The sequence below is a fragment of the Toxorhynchites rutilus genome, chromosome 2, assembly GCF_029784135.1.
Source record: "Toxorhynchites rutilus septentrionalis strain SRP chromosome 2, ASM2978413v1, whole genome shotgun sequence".
Taxonomy (NCBI): domain Eukaryota; kingdom Metazoa; phylum Arthropoda; class Insecta; order Diptera; family Culicidae; genus Toxorhynchites; species Toxorhynchites rutilus.
The window spans coordinates 226,447,953-226,468,281 of record NC_073745.1 but is presented as its reverse complement, the minus strand read 5'-3'; the positions used below and the strand labels follow the sequence as shown (position 1 = coordinate 226,468,281).

The 20,329-nt window shown below is 37.7% G+C and overlaps 1 protein-coding gene across 1 annotated transcript; it reads right to left on the bottom strand.

Moving 5' to 3' along the window:
* Positions 1-622: 622 nt before the first annotated feature.
* On the bottom strand, positions 623-19,355 carry LOC129770282 (uncharacterized). The gene is made up of 5 exons (XM_055773008.1): positions 19,186-19,355; positions 2,351-2,418; positions 2,083-2,283; positions 1,887-2,015; positions 623-1,826 (listed from the first exon to the last, which is right to left on the bottom strand). Exons 1-5 carry the CDS (start codon positions 19,213-19,215, stop codon positions 1,088-1,090), a joined length of 1,167 nt encoding a protein of 388 aa, XP_055628983.1. The 5' UTR covers positions 19,216-19,355; the 3' UTR covers positions 623-1,087.
* Between the last annotated feature and the right edge of the window lie 974 nt (positions 19,356-20,329).

The window sequence follows — 20,329 nt, the reverse complement described above, 5'->3', positions numbered from 1 at the left end:
AGTATTCATTGCCATATATTGAAAGAAATTAATATCTTTGATAATCACACTTCAGCTATTATTTTAGAACTAATCACCTCTACCTTTAATCCGATTCGTAGAATATAACAATTGTAGGTTATGCTCAAATGTTGGATTTAGTTTAGTTTTTAATCTAGAATAAGAGAGGTACTTCGTCATAAGTTTAAACATTTTAAAAATACAGTAAAACCCCAGTTTTCCAGTTTTTTGGTTTTAAGGGACTCTAACCCGTGCTCTATAGTAATTCTATAGAACTTTCCGAAATTTGTCAGTGAGTGGTACGCTCTTGATCTTTTGTTTTGGTTATGGCTTTCACATTGTCTGTCCTCCGATATACACGACCTCACAGAAGGATAGTTGAATGATTGCTGTATTGATAAAACATGCTGAAATATTTTTTTTTCGCGTTCTCAATTCATGTTTAGTCCTTTATTGCTTTTTCTTCGATTTTCGTTATCCGAGGTAACAAATGAGGATATTAGTAACAAAGAAAGTAATAGCTTATTGTTTTGGGCCGTATTCACATCATAAACCTATCGGGAATGAAAGATAGTCCCGAATCTAAAGATGCTTAAATTAACAACAAAAACACAGCATGGAATGTATTTTAAAAATATGTATATTTACATGTAACTTCTTCCTTTCGTTCCATTTTCTGAGATATTTCTTACAACCTAAGCTATATTTTATACGCTTACAGTAATATTCTCATTCAGTTATGTAGCCACCAATACAATATGGTTGCGTTAAACCTCGAGTGAATTGGGACCCTTAAATTTACGCGGAAGCGTACAGCACAGTGATAGATTTCCCACAAAACCGAAGCATAGACAGGAGAGAACAACAGGGAAAAATAGGAATACATACTTCGCACAATACACCAGAACGCGTACCGTGAAGCGTGTTTGAGTGATATACCCGAACAATATCCAACTTGAATTTGCACTATTTCCTAGCATTTACATATCTAATTTGATCTGAATAAATAATAAAATAAATAAATAAGTTTGCAGTCCTTTCAGTAATCGCACGTAACAACTTTCTGCTTGGGTTAAGAACACTTCATCTACAGCTCAGGAGTTGGTCGTTTTCGCACGTACTTTGCAAAATAATCCGGTCTCCAGCATTTGCATGATCCCGGTATTAAGAACCAATCGTAATAGAGTCGTACTTGGAAGCACCCAATCTCATCATGACCATCACAATGTTGATCCTGCTTACGAGTCGCATGGTTGCTGTTATTTTCGTAAGAGGTCCCTTCGGAGGCAGTTGGAAGACCTGCCCTCTTCTGCAAATACTGTTGATAGGCCTGGAAATCCTGGACAGAAGGCGTGGTTGTCGTGGAGGTAGACGTAGTATAGTCTTCAGCATTTGGATAGAATATTTCAGCAACCAACAAACTGACCCAGCGAGGAGATGACAAACACCCTCCGTCAAGATAATGGCAACGCGCTTGTAGACATCGCGTTACTTCCACTGTTTGGGTGAAATACCCCTCGTAAGGAATCTGCACAACGTATCGCCAGGAGCCTTGATAGTTTTTGGCGAACACAGGGGTAGCGTACTCTACCTTCGCTGGACAGGGTGTGGGTGGTCCTTCATAACGGGGTGGAGGTGGATAAGCGCTGGAAATTTCTTCACGTCGTTCTGCGACCAGCTTACTGCTGATAGGTTCACCCTGTACAGCGCGATACAGAGCACAAAACACACCACCACCGTCGCAAAATTTTCTGGGCATTCGAGGTTCTTCTTCGTCTTTGGGTTCTTCATGCATACGGATTCCTTTGCCCATACGACGACCAATACTATGGGACAAACCATGAGTGTAAATAGTATGCAAGGAAATCGTTGTTATCGTAACTTACCCATTATCATCAAACTGGTCTACGGAGTCATTCGGCAGAATTTGAGTAACTTTGGGTAATGTGTCATCAGCTTTCAGCACAGGCAACGTTTTGGATAAAAATTTCAGTGTTTGATTCCGAATAAGCTCGCTAGAATTGTTGTGAGAAGTATGAACCAATTATTGAAGTTATTCTACCGGTATGTAATCAAACTCACAATGGATAGGGTTCGCCCAGTACGCTCTGTCGCATAGGGTTACGTGGAATTTTACCCTTGTTCAAGTCACCGCACAGGTTGTTAGCAGACACATACGGCTTAGGATTGTTGGCATCCTTGCAATCGACATTGATATGAGTGTAAGGCGGCGAGCGAACCTTGGGTGGGACAGCAGAAGGCGATTCTATAAAAGCATAGTATCTACAGTGGAAAAGAAAAAAATACAAATGAATTAAGTGAGTCACATGAGCGTCCTGAATAATATTACCCCTCAGGAGGTTCCTCCGAATCTAGGAGATCATCGGCCTTGATCAGTAGTTGGCACCCGAAAAGTAGCTATAAATAAACGAAAAAAATTGATGGTTTCGAAATAAATCATGTTCTTCTTCTTAAATGACATTAACCCATATTAGGCCAAGTGTTCGAAAAATCGAACAGCAACTTTGATAATTTTCCATGGCTCTGGAAAGCAACAATATGGTAAAGTTTTGGCATCAAATTATAGCTTAGTTTATTAGCTACCACTTACCATCAACCTCATTAAATTTTGTAGAACCTTATTGGGCAATAAATTCGTTTTGAAGCAACTATGTGCGGAATGTGCATAACCTCACATAACCTCACAAAAAATAAAACCTTATAAAATGCAAAAATATGTAAACTTTTCTACAGTATTACTTTGATAAAAGAGCACACATTGTGATGTAGGAAAAAAACCCATTGGATTAAATCTTCTACTGGAACAAAAATGTAGGTTTTGGCCAATGTTTTCGTTTGACGATTTTCCAAATTTTTGTCATTTTCCGAAAAACGGAAGAACGAAAAAAAAAATCTTGAAGATTGGGGTTTCTGTAAAGCCAATAATCAAAACTAAACCAATGGCTTTCGTCAAAAAAATAATTTTCACAATTTGGTCGTTAATGGGTTAACGTTTCTAGAGAAACTTCACCATCTCAACGTAGTATATTTTTTGCGTCGTTTTTAATCATACCTAGTTGCATACTAAGCCAATTAACACACCTCCTAGTCATAACGAGAATCGAACCCGAATCCCCGACATGTGAATGTGTGTCACTAACCACTCGGCCACGGAAGCAATAAATCATGTTATTCTCTCCGAATGGCTCCACGTCGCAATAAAAATCAAAATTGAGAATTCGTTGACAGTGGAAAAAATGCTCAACCATTACACAGTTATTGATATTTTCTAATCACAGGTTATGTCTGGCTTTAACTTGTTTCCCCGAATTTGTTCTCATTCGAAAAATACGCTTTCAGGTCGTCTCTGATGAGACGAAAAATTCAATTTGGTTGGGCCAAATGTTGTTGCTTCCTTACGGAATGAGCCTCGATATTATTCAATTCGCTAGATTGAAGGTGTTTTTTTGATTTTATGATTCGGGGAGTTTCATTTCAGAAGGAATGGACTTCCATCAACTCGAATGAATGATCAGGAATACATCAAAATGATTTACAGCTATTTTTACATCTAAATGATTGAATTTTCCAATGAATCCGGATTTGGCATCCAGCTGTTATGGAATAATGCAATGGAATGGTATGCCGTGAATAACGCGATGGTGGATCATCGTCAAGTAGAGCTTGAAGAAGACGCAAAAACGGTGGAAAACGAGAGACAATGCAAGGCGAACTGGTGCTCTGTGGCGGTCCAAGTCGACGAAACCGCTATATCAAACTTAATCACGGATGTTAAAAGGAAGGTTCGGACTGTTCGGATTTGGCAAAGCGGAAACTTCGATGAGTATTCGATGAGTACAATATTTATTGAACTACTAAAAGATGGTAAATGGTTTGGATGGATGGTTTTCCAATTGTAGATTTTTTGCAATCATTGTTTCTCTCAGAACCGGTAAGTAAGTTATGAATAAAAAAATGGCTACAATACAAATTATAAGTAGGTGTCTAATCCAAAAAATGGTGGAATGCTAAAAAGCTATTCCATCGTTCCATTCGAGCCGTTCCACCAGATTCTGGTAATTTTCATCAATAAAGCAATTGAGATGAGAACTGGCCGACAAAAATAACGCAATCCTAGCAAATGCATATGGCACAATATTGAATGTATAAAGTTTCGAACAAAGAACTTTTAAGAGTGACACCACTTTGGATTGAAAAAAGATGAAGCAAAAATTCAGTATTTGCCTAAAGGAGGCTGTTGTCGCATTCAAAGGGTAGACGAGCCGCATAGAAATCAGATCAAGACGGTCAAAACACCTTTAGGGCATCCATATACCATTGCACAGCATGTGACAGCGTCAAACATTGCCACCAGTTTCACTCGCGAGAACTGCCAAAATCAAGACTCTTAAAAATATACTACAAATGGAGAGGGCAGTATTGGCGATCTAACGTACAAATCTACACCTAGGCGGCGCTGCGGTGAAAGTGATGATGGTTTTAAATTTTGCCATGTGAGCTTATGGAAGGTTTGTAGTTCTTTCCATAAATTACAATGTTATTATCATAAAAGATTATTTGATTGCGATGAGTTTGTAAGAAATTTAGTTCTGCGCAATTTTATATATAACATGTTATTTATTTACCTCTTTCAGTAGTGAAAACTATAAAAATGTTGACAATGGTTGAATTAAAAAAGGAAATTCGAGAGCACAATCAAACACAAGTAGAAAAATGCACGATTCCTGCATGTGAGAACTACCTTGGAAAGCCCGAAAGTAAAATATACGTGATTTGTTTTTGAGTTTTAGGTTACTTCAGCATCATTTTCTTAGTTCAAAAACAAAATCCAGATATCTCACCGATCGCTTACGTTTTGCGTTAGATCGCCAATATCAAAACGCTCTGCAGCAATCTTAAGCGGCCCAAACACGACATTGGCATTGACACTATCAGTAATGACAATAGTAGCAAGAATCTCTCCATTCCGCATTATTATTATTATTCAACCCAACACGATCATTTTAATCGCTTGGAGGAATGCGGCAACTCTAGCCTTCATAGTTGTAAGAGAAATCAACACATTTTCGAAATGAAAATTATCAATGAAAATTAAATTTATTGTATCAAATAAACATCCCCATCAATAATTTGAAAGGTTGTCTGTAAACAATGAGAAAATTTTGAACGAAACTTATTTCTAGAAATGATTTCTAATTATTATTTCATCAATTTGATCTGTTCTTATAATGTCTTTCAGTAATGAATGAAGAAGGTTCAGAATAATATGTTATGAGCATTCAATAAAACATTTTGAAATGCTTTTCATTGATCTATTAACAATTTAAAACTGTATTTTGTCATAGTAATTTCAAAAGTTTATGCTTGATTCATTACCATCTAATACCTTCGTAGATGTCGACACCGTTCCTTATCCGTATGCTCCACCCCCGTATTTGGGCAATAGATGTCGACACTGTATCGTCGCCATCGCGAATTAAGATTTTAAGCTTCTTTTTTCCATCTTTGTGGAGCGAAAATGATAACGGATTTCCAAGTGCAATGAACAAACTTTTAAAATCAAAAAATATAAATGTAAAATTATTTTCTTCGCATCAAATATGTTGCTCTATGTAATCGAGTAACAAGTTTCTCCATAATTAGCTTGAACTAAAATAATATCTGGTGGTAATTTTATTTCACAATAATGAATTTTAGTAGGGATTTCAGAAAAATTATTGAAAATTGCAAATAACAGCAAATAATAACTTTCATTCAAATTTTATGAATTTAAAATTGCCTTTGGACCCACTAATCTAATAGAGAGTACATTGTCTCACAAACATAGGTTTTAACACAAGATGTCGCACAGTATCCTTGACATCTCGAATCAAGGCGGGTCTATGGTACTATATACTTCTAGGCGCCTTGTCTCGAATGATAGTGTCCCTGCGCTGTTACTGTAATGATGGAGCGAGATCAGAAAATCCGGATTTTCATCATTATTGCCCGACATATCAATTTTGTCAACCTTATACGATCATTGTTATTGTAATTCTCATAAAGTAATGTCATTATTATTTATCGTGTAAGGGACCCTTTTGAAGTATAGTATTTTTGTACACAAAACAATACACGGTTTTGTGAAATCTATTCAATACGGCATTTTACGTTGCAAACGTTTCGTCTTTTCTATACGCAACACGTTTATCTTCGAATAGAACTTGCACCTGTACTGCTTTCATACACCGCTCCCCTAACCCACGTATCAACCATACGGTCGCGCTTTATACCATAGAATCGTCTTGACTTTACCGATTAGTTTGGCGAAGACTGCTAAATTGACAACAGATCTTGACTCGCGGATCATATTTTCTTAGCCGGGGCCTGGATCAAAACATTGCGAAACAAGCAAAAAAAGCTCAACGGAATTGACAGCTGAAGGAAGGGAAATAAAAGAAGTTGCTCCGGCTCATGAGTTGTTGAGTCTGATAGGTAGGAACAGGTGGAGCTACCTCCCTGATGTCGATGATTGGCACTAAAGGGGCGGAAATAGGCCGACGAAAAATAAGCGAAGATAGAACAAACAGATCCCACTATCAGGAAGAGCAAAAAGTGTTACTTTTCTGGTGCAACACGACACGATGCGCCAACTCATCAATCGACCATTGTGAACAATTTTGTACGAAGAATGATTCGTTGATAAAAATTCAAGTATTCCAGGATAAAACGATATGTCAAAATCGCTTATCGGCCATTGCTTGCACAATTACCAATGTGTTTACCAATACAGGGCGTATTCTTCTATAATGGACTCAACGTGACTCCCGGTGACTTTTGTCGTCTCAACATAGTTATAAACTTACGGTAATTAATAGTAATACTCAATTGCGATTCTTTATGCCAAGTAACACGCCTTGAATATATTCCGAATGACAAGCTCCAGAATACGCGAGACAACAGTGTAAATTTCGTGGCCATAACCACCGAATTGTTATGAGAGAATTCAAAAACGTATTTTTTCAAACATATCCAAAACCAGTACGCAACAATATCCCACGTAATTCAATGTCAACTATGCGGTAGTATTTGGGATACAACTCTCCTGTAACCTTTTTAAAATGGGAAAACATTTTTTACGGAACCACAGAGCACTTTCGTGTAGTAGTTGGGTGAGTTCAGCCCGTCCGTAGCTGCCAAAGTAATAACGAATAGTAAACATCACGAGAAACGCCAAACAGCATAACATGGTACGAACATTCAGGAAAACATAAACAAAATGAGATAACAGCAAAACAGTAGTGATTAAAGTGAAAATTCTTTTTATATCTACCAGAGAAAAATAATGAAATAAATCAAATAATTATGACTAGATCATCGAGATGCGATAATGCGATCGCGTCTTCGACTAGCAAAGGCTCAATGCTACACGATAGATTAGTAGAATGAAGTGTACCAGAAGTTCTTCCTTTTCACCTATGCCCAGTTGTAATCCTATGTTCCCAACTTCTGATCCATCTTGGTCAAAATCATGCGATGAATAGTTTGATGCAAAACATCCATAACAAACGGGTACCCAATAGGTTCACATCAGTAACGATTGGAATTTCTCGTTCAATGTTAAGTTTCGGATGTCAACCAATTTGGAGCAACGCGAATATTATCAGTACGAGCGTAGCTGGGACAAACGGTGGAATAGAGTCGGTCACCGTAAACCAAATTCCGGTTTCATCGCAAAGAACGTTCATCCTGAACAACGTCGGTGAAATTCCAGGTACCACAAATGTATCGATACCGCCTACATCTAGCGTAACTTTTCCCCCGTTTGAGACTCAACAACAACCCGCTACACCAGTCCGAAATGGGCCATCTTGTGAACAGATGGCGGCGAGACAAATTATGCCGCGGGATCTTTCAAAATTTGCTGGTGATCCGCAGAACTGGCCGTTGTTTTACAGCTCGTTTTGCAACTCCACAGAAGCGTGTGGATATACGGATTCGGAAAACTTGACGATCATGCAGCGCTGTTTGAAGCGCTTTAAAAACAGTTTGGATTCGTTTGCTGATGCCACAGTCGGTGCCATACGCTATCGATAAACTACACAGGTTGTACGGTCGACAAGAAATCCTGATTTATTATCTCCTCCAAAAGCTCCGGACAGCACCTTCTCCAAAAATTAATAATTTACAGACGCAGATTTGCTTCGGTCTCGCGGTACAAAACATCGTAGATCACATGTCTATCGCCAATCTTACTGATCATCCGACGCTGCTTCACGAGCTAGTAAAGAAACTGCTACCTCAAATCTAGCAGTGGTCCTACCACAAGAGCAAATTTGCTAGTGTCAACCTAGCGACTTTTAGCGCTTTCGTGTCCAACTGGTGATGCTCATACCTATCACCACCTGGAGGACCTTCCTGTTCTCAGTTACACGGATGCAATTCCGGGGATCATCATTAGTATAGAACAAGTCCGACTATTAACTGCATTGGAAACACGAGAAGGAAGAGATAATAAGTCGATAGCAACGAAAACGCGTCTTGGATGGTGCATCTTAGGGAAAAAAATCCGACAGCGGAACTACGACGGAGCAGCTCAATCTACATGCAGCTGGCGAAATGAAAAAAATTGAAACGCATCAGTGGGTGAAGCAAGAGTCGAGCGTAACTGTGTAACCGGAACCAGAAGAAGACAAATGTGCGATTTATAGTGGTAAAGACACGGAGTTCATAAGAGGAAGTTACAGAAGAAGCGAGATCCAAGATATCCATGAGGACTTTGCAGTCACGTCCACGAACGGTAACACAAACTGGCCTTCCAATCCACCATCAACGGCTCATGTGGGGGGGTTCATGGAAGCCTATGGTGCGTCCTGTTAAGACATTTTTCAATGCCTATTCGAACAGCATTAATCAATTTACACGCATTCTTGTTTGACCAAATTTGGATCGTAGCACCCTTTGATATTTTTCACACTCTATCTAGCAGCCTAATGCTGAATACAGCTATAACTACTCATTTTCACAACCATCATGCGATGGTACTGACCCCAGAATTATTCTTAGACTTTTCTATTCGATTAGCTCTAGTGAGCATAACAAAGAATCATCTGAATTAGTGGAGACAAGAAAGCATGAACGATCGTATCTGACATTTGACTGGTGATGACACTTGTTACTATGGGTGCTCATACACTGTTTGACCGAAGCCAAATATTTGACTCTTTTTGACAGATAAAATTTGGTCAACGTGTACTGATCAAATATATTCTACACAAAACACGACAAGCAAATAATCAATTATTGGATGCCTAAAATATTTTTTCAGTCTGTTCTTCGAACCTGTCGATACATGGTTAGGTTACCTTGAATATTTCAGTTGATTTTTTCCATGTTCGGTGTTTGGTATTGTTTACTACTGTTGAAAATTGAAGAGTGGCAAACAAAATAGTGTTTGTACAAATATCAAATCAAACCTTATCTGTCAAAAAATAACAAATATTTGACCTCCGGGCAAACAGTGTACGGCCACCTTATGGTGAGTTGGTTCCATCCAGTGAACGTGTGTGCTCCCAGTGTAAACTAAATCTGTTTCATACACGACTTGATACTGTCGAAAATTGGTTCAGAGCTTTGGCAGCTTGTGAAGATAAGAAATGTGCTGTCTCCCAAATTTATTCAGACACCGTTTTCACGCACAAATTATGACTGCAATGAGCCAATGTTGAGCATTTGTCGATAATTTAATAAACACTGCAATAGTTTTGATCTCGGTAGGGGAGGACGGGGTAAGACGGCCACCCTGGAATACAATCAAACACAATGTTTACAAAATTGAAGCATTTCTTCATATCAACCCTTAATATAATTATCAAAAACGAATCAAAGGGCCTGGCCGGATATGGAAGTAAAAAGTGCCCCCAAACCAAATTGCCTGCTCTATGGCAATTATTGTATAGGGTACTAAATAAGAAATTTTGACTATTTTTTTGAACCCTTATGAGGTTCAACATAGGATCTATGGTCAAAAACGTTCTTTTCAATGTCTTTCATGCCATTCTCGATAGCTTCGAGATAAAAATTTGAACAAAAAATACTGAAAGTACATGGTACTATAGTGTATCGAGAAATATTGGGTTGGGAAAAAAGAAATGTCGTATATTGTCAATATATGGCAACACTTAAACATATCTTGTGTTGTACTTATCGCATCGAGTCATACTATACGGCTATCTAAAGACGACAATCTGTACTACAAGTGTCGTTTTGACAGTGTTGTGATTGTCCTTTTCAGTCCAAAGTTATAGCGCGTCAAAGATGGAGTCCATCAAGCAAGAAATTCGCCATATTTTACGTTTTTACTACCTGCAAGGTAAAACTGCAACGAAGGCTGCCGAAAAAAATCGTGTAGTTTATGGACCCGATACTGTAACGATTCGCACAGCACAGTGTTGGTTTGATCGATTTCGTTCTGGTGTAGTGGCTGTCGAAGATACACCCCGTATCGATAGGCCAATCGTCGTGGAAACCGATAAAATCGTTGAAATCATCTAAGTAGACTATCTAAGTTTAATCTAAGCACTCGCTCGATTGGCCAGGAGCTGCGTATAGATCATAAAACCGTTTGGAATCATTTGCAGAAGATTGGATCCCAAAAAAAGCTGGATGTATGGGTGCCACACGAGTTGACGCAAAAAAATCTTTTAGACCAAATCAACGCCAGCGATGCACTGCTGAAACGGAACGAACTCGACCCATTTTTGAAGAAGATGGTGACTGGTGATGAAAAGTGGATTACGTACAACAACCTAAAGCGAAAAAAGTCGTGGTCGAAGCGCGGTGAGCCGGCCCAAACCATCGCCAAGCCCGGATTGGCGGCCAGGAAGGTTTTGCTGTGTGTTTGGTGGGATTGGAAGCGAATCATCCACTATGAGCTGCTCAACTATGGCCAAACCCTCAACTCGGTTCTCTACTGTGAGCAGCTTGACCGTTTGAAGCAGGCGATTGACCAGAAGCGGCCAGAAATGATCAATAGGAATGGTGTTGTTTTCCACCAGGACAACGATCGGCCTCACACATCTTTGATGACCCACCAGAAGCTACGGGAGCTCGAATGGGATGTCCTATTGCACCCACCGTATAATCCGGACCTGGCTCCAAGAGATTATCATCTCTTCCGGTCCATGCAAAACGCTCTTGGTGATACTAAGTTGGCCTTTAAAGAGGCTTGCGAAAACTGGCTGTCTGAATTTTTTGCAAATAAGTAGGAAGTGGGGGGGGGTTTATAAGGGGATGATAATGGAGTTGTCTTTTAAATGACAACAAGTTTGCTTGATTCACTACTACTCTAATTCGTATTTAAACATGTTTCTGCATCTTTTCTTGATATGTGTGATTTTTTTCAGAATTTCAACAGTGTTGCGCGATACAAAAAAATATATATTTAAAAAATGTTGATATTTTTTTAGAAATTTAAAACTCCGTACTGGTTTAATTTCTATTTAAATATGTTCGTTATGAAGTTGTTGATATTTGTGATTTTTTTTCATGAGACTTAGAGAAATGTGCGGCGCAAAAATACCCAATAATTAAAAAAAAAACTCATTTTCCAATATTTTGTCAATATCCTAAAATCTATAATAGTATTGTATTCATATGTTCGTGAAAAGTGCCTCAAAATCTTGTCACCAACGCTATGAAAAATTTTGTACAAGGTATCAAATTAGAAAAATTAAGTATTTTTTTAAAATCCCTTTATGGTTCACTATCAGAGCTGTAGCCAAAAGCGTAGTTTTTGACGTAGAACTACGTCTTTCAAGAAGGGTGCCAAATCAGAAAACGGGTCACGTTTTTGTGAAATAAAGTTAAAGTTAATAACTATTTTCACAGCAAACAAATTCTGATACTTCGCAAACCAATGGAATCGGAAATTATCTAAGATTCGATTGATATACAGTATAATCCACTAATGCCAAAACAGTTTAAATTAATGAAAACTGAAGGCATTCTCATTTTCCCATACATTTGTTCTGCCGATTTGTGTGCATTCCCGAACAGAGCTGTCAATAACGAGCAACTGATACATTCGTTTCTGCCCGTTTGGTTTAAATAAGCCATCCGCGATTTGAAGCTGCACCACTTCTCGTTTGGTGGTCATCGAAGCAACGTGGTTGCCGCAGAACGTCGAGCGGGAGAGGATTGTTTTTTTTTTGTCGGGTGAAGGAGGAGTGTGGAATAGAATTTCTCTCCACAAGTAGCCTTCTCAGGCCTAGAGGCGGAAACCAGAAATAGAATAGAATGAAAACACAGATGCGAGTGAGCTAGCATACCGCAACGAGCGGATATCATTCATGCCCAATGCTGATTTCACACACATACACATAGCTCGATTCAAGGAGAGGAAGCCCACTGTATCAAGGTGTGCTACGACGAAGAAGCGCAGCATACGAGAATTTTCTGTGCTCGTGCGGATATGGAAGAGTATCCGGAATTTTGGAATATGGATATACATTGCATTTATTTAGATAAACGTATATTTCATGATAGTATGCTTTCAAATTGCAACAGGGTAACCTTACTGTTGCGTGTTGTGGGGTTCGAACACATCTCAAGCGGAATATAGGAGCAAAAGGGTTCATAGTTTGTGATCGATATCTGAGTGGGAAGGAGAAAGTCTGATGCGAGTTGAGCCAAATAAACGAGAAGTGCTGATATCTTTCGACTCTACTCGATTCTTTCGAGTCTACTGAAGTAATAAAAAAAAAATAGCTAAAAAAATATTACAAAAATTGCAATTGCGATGCATTCTAAAATAATATTCGAAGTGATAAACAAGTGGATTGAATAATATAATTCCGTAGTTCTACGTCGAAAACTGCGGTCGTGTCCTAGATACAACCCATTACAATTTTTCTTTTTTTCACACCATACTCAATACGCTTGGAAATGAACATTCGAGAAAATACTCAAAGTACGTCTGTACTTTGACCATGACAAATTATTAAAAAAATATATAGAAAATAAAATTTTTAAAATAAAAGTATTTTGGATTTTTTTTATTTTTAGATCCATTAAAACATAATTTTCATTTAAATATATCTGTTTTTCATATGCCTTTTTTTCATTCATGCTCTAAGTTTTGCGGCACTTTTTTTTATAATTTGAAATTTTTGAATTATTAAATTATGTTTTGAGACACAATACTGCAGTGTTAGTACTTGTTTTTTTATATTCATGATTTTTTTATAATGTATCGAGTATTTAACGTACTATTTTAAGGCAATTCTTGAATACAGCTATAAATCATGGATTCTTCGTTGGAAAAAGTATATTGATTCAGAAGAGACACATTTTGGAGGCGATAATATAAATTTAGATGATAAATAAAGTATTTTCTTTAAAAGCACAAATTCCCGGTATAAATTTGGCAGAATGTATTACATATTTAGTGAACATAGAGTTGTGAAATCAAAACTCGAAACATAAAATATTTACAATTGTAATAATAGAGCGGTGAAAATTGTGTGACAATAAACATTTAGAATACCAAACGTCATATAACACCTAAACATGGACGTGTGTAACAAAACATGTAAAAAAATCATACTCAATTATTTTCCACAATCTGACTAAAAAAGTCACTGGTAGGTGGTATCCACTTGAAGTTAGGCCCGAACTGTATGAGCATCTCCCAACAAAGTTTCCGCAGCTTTGATAATAGACTGAGGAGAAGTAACAGCAGCTTGCAGTAAATCAATTATTTTCAAATATTTTCCCAATTTTCACCGTCTGCATTTTTATTTTTTATTTTTATGAAACCGATGTTTAATAAAATTGTAAATTTAAATTCATAAGACTAAACATATCAACATCTGTTCTATTTATAGAAGCATCCAATTACGTATAAAAAATTCGAAATGCCAAAAAATTTTGAATTTTCGATGGTAATTTTATCATAGTAAGATGCACTATGAGAATTTTTTCTATATTTTCTTTTCCAAACTATTGAGAGTGTCGTGAAAAAAAGAAAAAAAATACGTTTATAGCCATAGCTCTTATATCTAATTTTCTAATTTCTAATTAAATAGCGCTGGTGATATGATTTGGGGCTCTTTCTACGAATACACGAATACTATACAATAATAAATTTTGGGAAAATTTAAAAAATGCTAAAAAATCATTAAACAAAATGGAAATAAAATAGTATACTGAAAATTTATTAGATATTTTCGTACCGCGCATTTCTCTAAATATTCTAAAAAAAAATTACCAATATCAACACATAATAAATACACAAGCAAATAAATATACATATTTAAAAATAAGCTAAACCTCAATGGGTCTCAAAATTCTAAAAAAAAATTAGAAATATTTTATTTTGTGTCGCGCAACACTGTTAAAATTCTGAAAAAAATCACACATATCAAGAAAAGATGTAGAAACATATATTAGGCTGTCAAAAAAGTCCTGCGGTATTTCCGCGAGGTGTCGTTGTAAGCGCGTAGTTCTAGTTGTATTCATTGTATCGAGTCATACTATAGCTTGTTGGAAAGGTATTTTTGCGCGCTATAATATAGTCCTTGACAGTGTTTTGTTTGGTTAAGTCGTTCGTAAGTTATAGTGTCGCAAATATGGAGCAAAATAAAGAGAAAATCCGACATATTTTACAGTACTACTATGACAAAGGCAAAAATTCATCTCAAGCTGCCAATAAAATTTGTGCAGTTTATGGACCCGATACAGTTTCCATTTCCACCGCACAACGATGGTTTCAACGTTTTCGTTCTGGTGTAGAGGTCGTCGAAGATGCGCCACGCTCCGGAAGGCCTGCCGTCGAAAATTGCGACAAAATCGCTGAATTAGCCGAGAAAGACCGGCATAGTAGTAGCCGTAGCATCGGCCAAGAGCTGGGGATAAGTCATCAAACCGTTATTAACCATTTGAAGAAGCTTGGATTCACAAAGAAGCTCGATGTATGGGTGCCACACACATTGACGCAAAAAAACATCTTTGACCGTATCGACGCATGTAAATCGCTGCTGAATCGCAAGAGGCCATCTTTGATAAACAGAGGCCGCATTGTCTTCCATCAGGACAACGCCAGGCCACACACTTCTTTGGTGACGCGCCAGAAGCTCCGGGAGCTCAGATGGGAGGTTCTTTTGCATCCGCCGTATAGTCCGAACCTTGCACCAAGTGACTACCACCTGTTTTTGTCCATGGCGAACGAGCTAGGTAGTCAGAAGTTAGCTAATTTTATGAACAAATGAAAATTCAAAAAAATACCGCAGGACTTTTTTGACAGCCTAATATAAATACGAATTAGAGTAGAAGTGAATCTCAAAAAATTTGAAAAAAAAAATTCAATATTTCAAGATTTTTTTAGTACCTAATTTTCTCGATACACCATAGTAAGATGCCCTTTAGTATTTTAAAAAAAATTTCATCTCGCAGCTATCGAGAATGGCATGAAAAACATTGAATAGTACGTTTTTGACCATAGATCCTATGTTAAATCTCATAGGGGTTCAAAATAATAGTCAAAATTTCTTATTTAGTACCCTATACAATAATTGACATAAAGCGGTTGATTTGGTTTGGGGGCACTTTTCACTTCCATACCCGGACAGGCCCTTTATCATGAATGCGCCGCGAGTTATGCAGTCAACAAGTCAAGTGGTGTGGCGTGCGTTCAAATGATGGCAAATCACATCTCTTACAATAGTGGCCGTCTTAACCCCGGTATGAGTGGAGTAAAAGTGCCTCAGTAATTTAATGAAGTGCTTGAAAAACATACCGATTTCTATAAAAGCACACTTAACAGACATGTACCTTTTTTTGTGCGGGGGATAGGGACCGCTCAAAAAAAGTCGCATAAAAAAATCGTGCGAAACTTCACCAGTAGCTTTAAAAAATCGTGTTCGGTGCACATTTTGGAAAAAACCTTTTTTTGTGCGGTAGATAGGGACCGCATAAAAAATTTTCCCCTCAAGAAAATCACTCAAATCCACGCCATTCACCGTTCAATTTCCTTTTGTTTCCTGCTTTGCGATGGGACACTTTGCCTTTTCGGTTGCGCGTGGCTGTTTTGTGCTTTTAGTTGCATGTCGAACGTGTTGCTGTTAGAAATCATGTCATGCAAAAACTTAGAAAAACTTAGAGTATTTGATGAAAGGAGAGGACTGATTTAAAAGTGAATAATTGAGACGCAAATATGCTTTTTTCGCACAGAAATGCGTATAAACCATCGAAAAAAAATAAATGGACGATAATTTCGTCAAATATCCTTCCTTTCATACACCGCACAAAAAAAAACCGCACAAGAACAGAAAATCGCACAAAAAAACCGCACAAAAACAGGTTTTACTGTATTCACCACTAAAACGATAATTTCAAACGGGCAAATTTATAAATCTGTGCTCGTCGCCATCTGAAAAGTTTATTTTTGTTGTTTTATCATAACGTTGCACCTATACACACGCCAAACTGGGAATACATAATTAAGGGTAATGCAATACACTAAAATAATACATTCTAATTGTTCAATAGTTGATTGTTTCAATAATCTAGAGAGTGGCCATCTTGACCCCGGGTGGCCGGCTTCCCCCGCCTTCCCCTATGTTTCGCAGATTGTTGGAGTACATACATCTCTTACATCTATCATCTATCTCTTCAACCATAAACACTCCTTCTAGTTATTAAACTTTATGATTATATTTAGTACGTAAGCGTCATTGGGGTTCCGTACCGCTGTTGTTAAATAAATAAGAAAGCCAAATTCATAGGAATTAACATCATTCGTCTGTGTTCTATGTCTTTAAAAAATACACTGTATTGAAACAGAATACACCCAGGTGTTTTTTACGCGGTTTTTTTTGCGCGGTTTTTAACGAGTCTTTTTTACGCGGATTTTCCATTTCACGCGGTTTTTTTACGCGGATTTTCCAATTAACGCGGTTTTTTTACCCGGATTTTCCAATCAAAGCGGTTTTTTACGCGGTACCCGCGTTAAAAAAGACCAGTGCAATATCACATCTCCCCCTCATCTCACACTTTTCTCTTATGTTCCCTCAGAGCATATTACGGTAATTAGTGCTTGTAACGGAGCTTAGCGCTTATGAAGGAAATCAGTGCCGCACCTTATCACGATTCTTCCGTGCATTTTAGGTGCTAGGTAACGGGTAGCTCACCGGGCTGTATAACGGGACAGGGTTTTTACGGGCAGCGATTCGTGAATGGATTTCCCTGTCTACTTAGCTCTGGACGGTCCAACAGTGGTACTGCACGTGCATCGGAAGTAGAGTGTACAAATCACAAGGGAATCTTCTAGCAAAAGCAGATGAGCTCATTCGTGAGAAAAACTGAACTATAGCTACCAGTACCCAACGAAATTGCAGGAAAAAACTACGGGTTTTCGGAAGCGAGTAACACTCAACTTTATACTTCCGTTCTACGTAAGGATAGTCCCATTTGATATCTATCATTAGGTGACATGGTTTTTTACGCGGATTTTCCAATTAACGCGATTTTTTTTACGCGGATTTTCGAATTCGCGCTTCTTTTTTCGCGGATTTTCCAATTAACGCGGTTTTTTACGAGGTACGTATCACCCGCGTAAAAAAAAATCTGGGTGTAGTCACGTTTAGTGAGGAATACAATGACCAAACAAATAATGGAATAACAAGCATTATCTATTGAGAAAATACAAATCATTCGTAGAATTCAAATTAAATGAACGAACTGTGACAAAAAGACTTGATCGTATAATTGTTTATCGACCGCCTAAAAACTCTCAAAAGTTATTTATTATTTTCATCAGCCATTAATCTTGCCGTTCTGTCTCAATAGGTCTTTCGACTTCTTTCCGCCATTCGATATCGTATTGACATTTTTTTTTTTGAAAAAGTAGGAAATTACGTAGGCCAATTATAGAAAAAAGTGGAAACAAACGAATTGCAAACAATAGCCAACATTTTGAATAATATATTCTCTAAAGCCAATAATGTAACGAGTTCAATTACTGCCTCTAATCTGTATCAGCTTCCGAATATGAACTTGACGTAGCTTGAGTAAATGAGCCTTGGAATTGAATGAGTAATAAAAAATAAATTGTTGTTGTTGCACACTTTCAATATTATTTTTCGACTGTTTCAGTGCTACTTTCATTTTGTGGTAAACATCGAACATTCGACTGTTAATATCTCTGTGAGAAATGAATCATGCATGTGCCACTTCACCATGGGATTGATATTTAACACGCTGAGCGCCGTGTCGGTTCCTAAGGACTGATGTTGAGCTTTTCGTTAGAAAAACGTTAGAAATATAAAAAAATGTTCGTTCCCGGATGTATTACATGAAACACTTTCTAGTTGAATTTCTGACTATTTCCACAAGCGATTTTCTTAGACTGCAACTATAAATGTACAAAATAATGAAAGTAATTGTAATATAACTCTTTTGTGTCAACATTTTTTCGTTTTTAATCATTTTTTATTCCCGTGCCGTACCTTAGCAGCTAAAATTTCTACCAACAAATATTCATTTCAAGAGCCACTTTCCTTTTTTTTTGCATTTTCGAAACGAGTGTGCTGAATTCACTTTCCGAGTTAACTAAAACAGTATGAAATCGATTTTAATGAAAGGAAAAAGCTCTCGTTCTTCAATTTTGAGTACGGGGAAACTTCAATCTCCGAACGACGAACCCTTAAAACCTGTTCTCAGCATTGCCATAAAACAGCTCTTAGCTCAGCAGGAATACTCCGAATTTCACTTTTCCAAAAACTAAAACCATCAGACATTCTTTCCACGTGACGTCCTCAATCACGATTGTTATTGACGACTGTGTCCAGGTCAACGATTTTATCTTCTTCAATACCACAAAGTCGGCACCAATTAAAAAATAACAGTTTTCCACTTGACCTAGAAACACAATTCACTAGACGTGTTTGCCGATCGGCTCCATTTCCGTGTAATCCGTTGTTCCCGCATTAAAACACAGGTTTCAGGTTAATTTCGCGAAACAAGTTGAAAGAAAATTTTCCTCGTATCATTTTCACTGAGGTGCCCTCTCCAAAAGTGGGACATAATTTACATATGGGTAGTATTAGAGAATTTGATTCAATAAATTCAGGTTGTGGACAAATTTAATTTTTTTTTTTTTTGAACACTTGGAACACTAATGCTTACCAGAAACACTAGGCAATTCATTTTTGCCATTGTTTGCTGGAGATGACGGAAAAAAAACTTGTAACTTCACGATATTCAAGCGCACCGGGTTGCGCAGTGCAAGTTGTGTACGGCTTGAGATCTAAAAGAGCACTGTTTTTCTAGCGCACGATTGCCACCAGAAACAGATAACGAAAGAAGAAATTTCTTGTAGGCTGTTCACCTTTCTTCCTCGCTCTCTTTACACACTCTGTGCTCTTAACTCGCTGCTAATGCTGTATCGGAACTGCCGCGAGATTATACAATGAACTCAACTACTAGAGAGAGAGAAACACCCCATGCAACTCTTTCCCAGTGCATTCATAAAGATTTGTTCCGCTTATGTAAATGTTCGAACATGCGGAAAACTAGAACTATTAAATGCTGTCTCATCGAATTGTACAATACAACATACTTGATTTTTTTAAAAGGTAAAGAAATCGTAAATGAAATACGCAACGGGTTTTTTCTTCAGAAGTTCAGGACATCGCGTAATAATCTGATTTTGCAGTTTACAGCTAATAATAATGATTCACAGTTTAAACGGAACCCCGCGCTAATATATAAACGAACCGATTGAAATATACGGCCGCTGCCGTTAGCGAATGGTAAATGCACTTCTCTCATCCAATGATCTCATTGTTTATCATACAGTACTTGTTCCACAAACGCCAGTAACGGGCTGTACCACTGGAAGAAATATTTTGTTTTATTTATGCTCTGAATCCAAATGAGTACAACGCACATCCGAACACAAAATTTCATCAAATCAAATAAGAACCATAATATTATAATCATCGTATACGGCATCATCAAGGTCTGATTCGTTGATCTACAAAACCGGTTCCACCAGGTACGAGGAGAAATTTCTTCGGAAGAATTTTCTGATGTTCGTCCTTCACCCCTAGCGGCGGATGAAGGTGGAGAAACTTTCTATTTTGTCTTCATGCTGTTGTAGCACATTTGAATCAATTCACAGGTGCGCCTAGGCTGCGATGATCTTGTACGATTCCACCAATGTTGGGTGAACAAAATCTTCGTCACTTCATCGATAAATTGCGAGTTGATTGTGAAAAAGTTCTTGGTTTGCATAATCAACGGTTTACACTTGTCGGCCCAGCTGTGA

Coding starts and splice junctions, on each gene's coding strand:
- LOC129770282 (XM_055773008.1), bottom strand. CDS start 19,215: ATGGCAAAAATGAATTGCCTAGTGTTTCTG. Junction 2,419..19,185: donor TGAATTGCCTAGTGTTTCTG/GTAAGCATTAGT, acceptor GTTTATTTATAG/CTACTTTTCGGGTGCCAACT. Junction 2,016..2,082: donor CTGGGCGAACCCTATCCATT/GTGAGTTTGATT, acceptor CAACAATTCTAG/CGAGCTTATTCGGAATCAAA.